At 28.5% G+C, this 9,904-nt stretch overlaps 1 protein-coding gene across 3 annotated transcripts; it reads right to left on the bottom strand.

Annotated features, from left to right (window-relative positions):
* Positions 1–4,195: 4,195 nt before the first annotated feature.
* On the bottom strand, positions 4,196–5,552 carry LOC106766096 (extensin-2). 3 transcript variants are annotated; one of them, XM_014650859.2, is made up of 3 exons: positions 4,876–5,552; positions 4,724–4,818; positions 4,196–4,438 (listed from the first exon to the last, which is right to left on the bottom strand). In XM_014650859.2, the coding sequence occupies exons 1-2, from the start codon at positions 5,520–5,522 to the stop codon at positions 4,749–4,751; spliced, it is 717 nt and encodes a 238-aa protein (XP_014506345.1). In that variant the 5' UTR covers positions 5,523–5,552; the 3' UTR covers positions 4,196–4,438; positions 4,724–4,748. The 3 variants fall into 3 exon arrangements, with proteins under 3 accessions (XP_014506345.1, XP_014506351.1, XP_014506341.1); XM_014650865.2 differs by having other exon boundaries at positions 4,724–5,236; positions 5,297–5,552; XM_014650855.2 differs by having other exon boundaries at positions 4,724–5,552.
* Between the last annotated feature and the right edge of the window lie 4,352 nt (positions 5,553–9,904).

The following is a 9,904-nucleotide window of genomic DNA, read 5'->3' as shown; positions in this document are numbered from 1 at the left end:
AAAGGGTGTGTTTTAATATCAAATTCAAGCATTAAAATAACAATTTTTAGACCGTTATCACCCTCCGAATTGACGTCTATATGTCTGAAAGAAATGACTTTTCACCTACCTATCAGACATATAGACGTCAGACGGGAGAGTCCCAACGTCTACAATACTATAATTGTCGGAGCACCAGCTAACTGACGCCTATATGGCTAACTTATTTATGAAAATGCCACCGGTCATCAATATACGTCGGACTTACCCACATCTAAGAGATGATGTTAAACAGCATTTTTGTACTAGTGTTAATGTCACCAGCATCCCATGTTTTAGTCAACGCAAAGGTTGTAGCTTCCAGCCAATAAGAAGATGCGAGTTTTGGTGTTTTATTATTTTCGTCAGATTTAGACTGATGTTAACTTCTGTTTTCCTTGTAGTGTAATTTGTAATTCGTATGCATTTAGCTACAAATCCGTCTATATGAACTTCTTTATGAATAAATTTGTATAAACTTATGCGCAAATTTGAAAACTTACAAGTAATAGTTACATACAAATATTATTTTACCCGTATATTTGTTTATTCTAAGGAACTAATTTTACCTGCGAATTTTAGTAATAATTAATATTAATGTATTTTTACAGTGATAAAAGTCTATTGTGGAAGAGAATAGTATTCATAGTCTTGTTAATAGCAGAACACAATCACCACCATAGCTTATGGGAGAATGATGGAGATTGATGAGCAAGAAGAAAACTGCTATCACAAAGGGGAAAAAATGAATAAAAACTTATGTTATAAAAAAAAAATACTAGAATGATATTTTTATTTTCTCTACATCTCAGATTTTTTTTTTTTATCTCTCTTTTTATCACATCATATATCCTATAAACCTATTACTTTTATTCTCTCTTAAGTATGTATTAAGTGTTAATCAGCCTTTTTATTGTACATAAGTATTTTTCTTTTTATGGAATTAGGCCACTACATACACTATACATTATATTGCTAGTCCGGAAAACAAATCATCCACATACTAAATAAGTTGAATTAATAATCAATATACTATTATCACCACTTAATTATAATACCATATGGATTCTTTTCATAAGATTTTTTTTTTCCTTTATCAGCAAAGGATTCTTTTCATAAGTAATATACTATTGTTTTGACTAATAATAAGTAATAATGGTTTTTTATTTAATACTACATTTTTTTTCTAACGACATCAGTTTTTTTAAGTAATGTTATTATAGAAGGGTTTATTAAAGTACTTATAAGAAATGGAAGTACCTCTATGTAGCTTATTTCACCTCAACACCGGCTAATTTGGAAGATGTTCTTTGATTTTATCAATTCAAATTTACGTTGTCGAATGTTTATAATCGTAAAATATTTTCGCCATATTAATTCAACTGTTTATGTGTGGGAAGAAATTAAGAGGGAAAACTGTAATTAAATTTATATCGGTTAACTATTAAAAACGTTAAGATTATTTAATGCAAAAGATAAATTTATAACAAGTTTTTTTCAATATAAGTGACAAGATATATTATTTAATTATAAATGTCTCCAATTTATTCAAAGTTCATATTTAATACTGTACAGTAAATAATATTTAATAACTAAATTATTGAAATGATATATACATATTCACACACATATGAAAAGGATTAAGTTATCCAAAGTTCAATATTCAACCTTTATTTTTCAAAAAAATTTACTAATTAATGTTAATTTGAACAAATAATATCCCTCTTAAATCTTGTTGATTTTAGTTTCTTCTTGTAAGCTGCAAGTTAATTAATCTGGATTGTTGATTGAAAAAGAATACTAAAATGATTTCAATGTTGCACGAAAGTTGACGATACTGTGTGGTGGAAAAGCAAGGCAAAATAGAAAATAAACATAAAATTGAAGTGTAGAAAAATTTACATTGACAATTAGAATTTGATGAGAGATTGCATTGTAATTGAGGAGGAGAATATGCACTCAGTTGATAATGTTGACATTACTCTTATTTTCTCTGGAAAGGGACACCAATCTTATTATTTAACTATTTAAGTTTTGTAGTTTGTGCGAAAAATTCATGCACAAAAGTCTTCATAATAAGTATATGTTATTAGCGTAACATTACTTCTGTATATGCAATTTGCAAACTTTGAAAAGGAAGAATATGTTCTTGCTTACATGTAAGATTTGTTTAATACTTTTATTATAACTCAACGACATTTTCTGTATTTCATTAAGAGTAATCATATTTAGACAACTTTTTTTGACAACATTTGAACACCATCTACGTGTTATGCTGTGATTGGTCTAAAATTATTTCACAATCAATAATAATAATCATAAATACCACCATGGACCAATCATGACACGTAAATGATGTTCAAATGTTGTCAAAAAAATATTGTCTAAATATCATTATCCGCATGATGCCAAACTGCACAAACCCTAAGCCTATAGTTCGTTCTCTGTCACATTGCAAAAAGTTCTTCCTATACATTGGTTTCCAAGTTAGATAAATCTGCAATTAGTTATAATTTTCAGGAGGAATACAATTTTTAAGCACATTCTCTCTCCACATTTTGTCAAGACTATTTTATAACTTATTGAAAATCATTAATTTTAGTGGTTTTATTCTAGATTAGGTGAGGGCATAATTACATGTTAAGGTCGTAATATAATTCTATAAATATTGAAAAATAATATCAATTTTACTCTTACATGTTATATAAGTAAATTCGTAGAAAAAATTTAATATTTCTTTTTTTGCATAATTTTATACAAAAAAAAAAGATTAATTCATATTTTATGCAGAAAAATTTTCACTGTAACTTCATTTCATATGAAAAATCAAATGAAATTATTGCCAAGAATTTTCAAAAGAAAATATGCTGGAATTTCCCACCAAAGTATTTTATATAAAAAAATGCTGATAGTATCTAAAATTTAGTATCTGAAATTTGAGTGGTTTTCCTTCCTTATTTAGGAACACATCACCTGCACCTCTTATTCCAAGTTTTGAACAATTTTCTCCAACGGTTTCCTCCCAAATTTATTAACAGAATTTGTATAATAACATGTTACGATTTCAATATCGTGAATTAAGTCAAGGTGGTTGTGTCTGAACAAAGAACAATACAAGAGTTTTCGGAAAGCATATGTTGTCAAATGCACTTCCATGAAGGTTGTTTATAAACTATCACAAGATAGGGATAACCTATCATACCAATTTATCACCAGGAATATAATCTGTTACAATGAATTTATGTCTGTAATTATTCATCTTAAACAATATATTAAGAAAAAGACTTTAAATAAAACTTAATCTTATAAAATATATTAATAAGATATGTATTTTATCATATATATTATAAGTTTGTTCTATTCGAGGTAAATTTCTAACACATTCTTTTATCAAAACTAAATATTAATGGTTGGTTTAATATATAGCCATAATAACATGAGAAATCTAATAAATAAAAAGTATAATATAATTTTCATATATAAATTTAAAACCTAACTTAATCTTTTGTTATTTATAAAATAAAATTTACATTATTTATATATTATAATTTGTCTTATATTTAATTCCAATTCAACATCATACTATTTTTTTTCTTTCGGCAAGAACATTGAAATATTCAAAATTTATATATGAAAGAATAAGAATTTAACAGCAGTGATTGCAACACACAATTGGAAGGTTGCTACAGTAATTAACGGCATTTCTACATCTGGAGCAGTTTAATGTAGTTCTAAAGCAAATTACAGTACTGCTGTCGTTGATTTTTAATTCGATACATAACAATTGTTAATAAGTCTAACTATTATAGATTCAAAATAAGAATTCTAAATTTAAATAAATGAAACACAGAGCCATTTTCATACAGTAATCAAAATTTGTCCAAGTTATACTAGAGTAAAAGTATATTTAGAATTTATATATATACCTATTTCTTATTGACATCCATTATGTCACTGCTTGTGATGTTGCTAATAATTATTGTTACAAATATAATTATTTTTCTAGTAAAATGACAATAATAATTTTGTTAACAAATTTTTATAATTTGTTACAGTCACACCAATTACAGAAAAATAATCTTAAAATACGAGGTGCGTCATGTTCTTTTCACGTTCGAATTTCTTGCATGAGAATATACCAAAAACATACAGAAAATTTAAATGGAAATTTTCAAAGTGAAAAAAATCAGGGCATTTATTTATTATATGATATAATAACTGGGCCAAGACCACGTGGATCATCAGATCAGAACAGTGCCTAAAAACATTGAATATTTAAAATACAAAATAAAAAAACAAAGGGAAACCAAATAAACACAACTTTCGTAAAACACGTTCCTCTCTTCACTGTATAAACCCTATGGTACTTCTTCCTTCTATCAATCCATTCCCTTTATTTGCACACGTTCTTCTTCAGATCCTGAAAAACCATTATTTTATCATAAAATGCATGGAGAAAGTTTTATATCAATGCAAAATTTAAGTTTTTTTTTTTAATTTATTATTATGTTAAAGGGTCTATATATGCAACAGTGAGGATGCTATTTATTTATAATTAAATTTCATACTTTCATGATAATAGAAAATATAGTTGTAATTGCTATGCGCTAAAAAATTGTAGAAGTTTTACGTATAGTTGTGATTTAAAACCTTGATAGAAAGAACATGGAAAGCATAGAGGTTTTGTATACGAAGCTTAGCTTACCATGGGGTGGTATAGTAAATCGTGTCTAGTAGTGGTGAGGGGGAGGTGGTGATGAATAGACGTAGTGTGGTGGAGGAGGAGAAGGAGAAGGGTACTTGTATGGTGGTGGAGGTGACTTGTAATAGTAAGCTGGGGGTGGAGGAGAAGGGTACTTGTATGGTGGTGGTGGAGGAGATGGGTACTTGTAAGGAGGAGGAGGGGACTTGTACTTGTAAACTGGTGGTGGTGGAGAGGGGTACTTGTATGGCGGAGGTGGAGGAGACGGGTATTTGTAGGGTGGTGGAGGTGACTTGTACTTGTAGACTGGAGGTGGAGGAGATGGGTACTTGTATGGTGGTGGTGGTGGAGACTTATACTTGTAAACCGGTGGTGGTGGAGACTTGTACTTGTAAACCGGTGGTGGTGGAGACTTGTACTTATAAACCGGTGGTGGTGGAGACTTATATTTGTAAACCGGTGGTGGTGGAGACTTGTACTTGTAAACCGGCGGTGGTGGAGACTTGTACTTGTAAACTGGCGGTGGTGGAGACTTGTACTTATAAACCGGCGGTGGTGGAGACTTGTACTTGTAAACTGGCGGTGGTGGAGACTTGTACTTATAAACCGGCGGTGGTAAAGGATAGTGATAAGGATGTTTGGGTGGTGAGTATTGGTGTGGTGGTGGCGAGTGGTGGTAGTAAGGGGTAGGTGGAGGAGATGAATAGGGGTAGTTATTATCAGCAGAGGTTTGAGATGGCAAGCTTAGAGACAGTATTGCCAAGACAAGAGTAAGAGTAATAGAGGCCATTAGAGACCCCATTTTCTCAAAACTTCAAAAATGGCGGTTTTGTTGTGCTGTTAGCAAAGCTATGGAACCCCTATATATAGTTTTTTTTTTCACCATGCTAACATCAACTCCATTAATCATCTTGGAAGCATTACCTTTGACTTGATCTATTCAACTTAACCCCATTGAAAATTTTGGAATCTTCGTATGTAGATAAATTTAACTTTATAAATACCTTTTATGATGTTTTTATAATGATGCAGTGAATTACTTTTATTACAATTGTTTTATGGAAAAAGTTGTTTTTAACAAATATTTTTCTTATGTTTACATGATAGTTTGTGATTGGTCTATTTCAGATATTTTTTTAAATATAAATTCAAACGTATTAATAAAATGATGATACGTGTCCAATTATAAAAAAAATGTTAAAAATAATTGTCAAGTTTTATATGTTAGATACGGTTAAAGAATCGTAATCCATCTACTTATATAATGAAATACACATTGTGGACTGTGATTTGAAATCCTCATTCGAAAGATAAAGGAGTGATAATTCGTCTTAAATTCTGATTATCGATCTCATAATAATATAATGTTTTTGAGTAATATTAGTAAACTCAATTATTATCCGAAATATAATTTGTTTTGTAACATAAAATTTCATTATAATTTTATCTTTAAAAAATATTAAAAGAATGAAAGAGTATTTAAATTCTAGATATCAATTATTCATGATAAAACTATTGAACTTAAGAATATTATAAGTAGTTTATATTTCTATATTTTTTAATATGTTACGGGTTCTAATTATAATCTATTTGTATTTAAAGAGATTATGTTTTTTTTGAGTTAAATATGTTTTTAGTCTCTATATTTTGGAGTGATTTTTGTTTTAGTCCCTCTTTTAAACTAAGGTACAATTTAGTCTTTTAACTTTATAAAACTCTGGTTTTAATCCTTTTTACCAAATTTTTTTAACTTTATTTGCTGTTTCAAACGAGGTTCTCAGTTAACATTGAAGCAAAAATGTGTCAAACAATGTAAACAATCCAAATGCTATAATGAAACGTGCTTGAAACAACAAATAAAGTTAAAAAAATTTGGTAAAAAGGATTAAAACTAGAGTTTTCTAAAGTTGAAGGACTAAATTGTACCTTAGTTTGAAAGAGAGACTAAAACCAAAATCTCCCCAAAATATAGGGACTAAAAACATATTTAACCTTTTTTTTTATGTAGTCTATATAAAATTGAATATAAGAATTAATATACTATAATTTGTCTATTTAACCGTAATTTATTATTATTTAAGAATATAATTGTAAGTACAAATTAAGTGTTTCTTATAATTATAGGTTATTTGTTTAATTAATTCATATGTTTGTGTTAGGGATTCTTTTAATTTGCATAATTTAAAATTAACATTTGAAAAATCATTAGAAAGGTTTTTTGAATAAGTTTTGGTGTGAGTAAATTTTAAATCATAAAAGAAAGTCTAGTTGAATTTCTTTTTCCGTATAAGTTTGTGTGAAAAAACTGGTTAGAGTGCATTTTGTCCTTGTGTACGACGTAAAAGGCAAAGAAATAGATAATAAAATAAAGTTAAAAGATTGAGTAAAGAAAATATATATAGATTTTGATCGAAGACTTGAGAAGGAGAATGGTATCTTTTTATACGGTAACGATATTTTGACAACATTTTTTGACAATTTTTTTGACAACGGGACACGTGTTATCACTTTATTGGTCTATTTGAATTTACGTTTAAAAAATATTTAAATCGGACCAATCATAAACTGACACGTATATGTTGTCAAAAAATTATTAAAAATGTGTTGTTAAAAGAAACTTTTCCCTTTTTCTACGTAGAAAAAGACAAGTTTAACTATTTTAGCTTTGTAGTCTAAGATTTTATTTGTAAGAAATATTCAAAAGCAAAGGAAGTCTTAAAGGATACTATTTTTCAATTTCTGTCACTTTTTCTCCTTTATTTGTTTGCAATTGATATACCAAACTTTGAAAAACCAAGCATGTTGTCGCCTAACTATGACATTTTTTACTTTATTGAGCAAATCAAAATTTTATTAAATACTTTATTACTCTTAATATGGTTATGTTAATTATGGTCATGACATGAAGAAACTAGCCTAGCTATTAAATATATATATTATAATATAGTTTGAAGAGTAATAGAATTGTGGTCTAGAAGAAATGTGATTTGTTTATGAAAGTTTTAAAATAGCGAAGACGGTAGGGCATTGAAAAATTAGTATAATAAGCGAGTCCAACCTTGAGTTAGTTAATAATTTGTCAAATGCTACACGTTAGTCATCAGGGACTTCTAGCACAATGCATGGCCATCTATGTTATAAGGTCCTTGTTTAATAAATTAATGTTGGAAATTAAGTATGTTATATGTATCAGTGAAACTAGATTGGGTTAAATATTATCTACATCATACTTATTTTTGTGTAATTCTAATATTTTACTATTTTTTAAAATTTTGGTCGTACCTAAGTTTATGATAATCGATTTTTATTTTTAATAAATAATAAGAAAAAACGTTAATTAATGATGTCAAAAAATAATATCTATTTGATGAGTTAATATAACTCACTGTAGGTTTTAACCGGGTTAACTTAGAAAAGAATTTAATTATTTTAAGTATGTATCAAACTAACTCATTTAAAATGAGTTAAACAAGTTAAAACGGTTTGAAGGTGGACTAATTTAAACAAAAACTCTATTAGTTTTTTACCATTTTTTTCGTAGATTTTACATTATACTTATTTATTGTTTTTAATTATATAAATTGACAATTTTATCTTTTTTATTGTTTCACCACTTTTATATACGTTTTTTTATTATATAAATTTACTACTTGACAATTTAATTTACTATAATATTATTCAAATAAATAATTTATATGTTTAATTTATTTGTTTATCAAAATATAATAATTGAAACTTTGATTTTTAATTACTATGTCTTTAATTATTTATTGTGTAATTTATCCTATATATTATAATAATGAGGTAATTGACTTAAAATTTATAGATTTAAGATAAGTCGTCATAAGTTTTAATGGCTTTCTAATTGAAGTCGTGATGACTTCTTCATAAAATTATGAAAAGGTGAATTCATTATGACTCGTAATAACTTTGTAAATATGTTATTCAAGTTATAGGATGTCATCCAGAATGGTAATGATATTCAATTGAATCAAATTTGTCTTAACTCATGACGATTTCCATTATGAGATCAAGCTTGGCAAGCTTATCCTCTATTATTGAGCTCTCCATTAAGCTTTCACCAAGCTCTTTGCATGCTCCAAGCTATGTGAGCTGTCTAAGCACCTCCCCAAGCTATCTAATTGTCTATATCCAACCTGTTCACTTTACTCGACTGTCTTGTTAAGGTCACCACACTACTTAGTTGTCTTGTCAAGTTCACTGCACTATTTTGCATTCTTTAAGTTCACTACTCTAATAGGTTGTCTTGTTGAGTTCTTCGTATGCTCTACCTCATTGTTTAGGCTATCTGCATATCTTAGCAACATCTCAAACCTACACGATTGTCTAGCCGAATTCTTCTTGTTACTCAGTAAACTTGTCAAATTCTTTTTACTACTCAACAATCTTACTCAGTTCTTCACTCAACTTTCGTTCAATTAAAAAGTTGTCACCACTATGAACAATATCTTATAAATTGAAAGATGTTACCACTTCTAACGACTTTCGTTCAACATATTTTAAAAAAATCGTCATAAGCCATAACATCTTCACCTTTTTCAAAAAATTTTGAAGAAGTCGTCAAAAACTCATGACGACTTCAATTCAAAAATAGTCAAGACTCACAACTAATTTTAAATCTATAAATTGTTAGTCAACTATTCCATTTGTAATTTACTAAGTAAACTAATTCATTTTTGAAAGTTTTTTATCTTTAGATTAATATTTTAATGAAATAAACCAATATTTATATAACTATAAAAGAATTACTCTAGTCAATATTTATTGTACATAATAAATATATTGTTTCGGATGGAAACGAGATAACAGTTGATCACTGTGGCTCTTCTTCTCACTTCGATTCTTCTTCGTAGTAATCTTAAAACCGAACGGTGAGTACCTGCAAGTTAGCACTCCAACGCTCAAGTCAGCAGAATTACCACGATAATAATATTCAGAAAGTCAATCTAACCTTTTACCTGAGCTATGCTTGTTCTATTTATAGAGATATATACCCACCATAATCGGAGCCATGTTGTGCCAAGTCATGTGCTCCGTAAATCCCTCCAACAACTTAGCTTATTAGTCATAACTGTAACCGCAACCACTTCCCACTTCCTAGACTCTTAGTCCGCTATTTGCTCCGCTGAATCCGCAAACTATCTCCACTAACTTAGCAATCAC

The sequence above is a fragment of the Vigna radiata genome, chromosome 1 (assembly GCF_000741045.1).
Source record: "Vigna radiata var. radiata cultivar VC1973A chromosome 1, Vradiata_ver6, whole genome shotgun sequence".
Taxonomy (NCBI): Eukaryota; Viridiplantae; Streptophyta; class Magnoliopsida; order Fabales; family Fabaceae; genus Vigna; species Vigna radiata.
This window is presented reverse-complemented; position numbering and strand designations above follow the sequence as displayed.

Coding starts and splice junctions, on each gene's coding strand:
- LOC106766096 (XM_014650855.2), bottom strand. CDS start 5,522: ATGGGGTCTCTAATGGCCTCTATTACTCTTACTCTTGTCTTGGCAATA.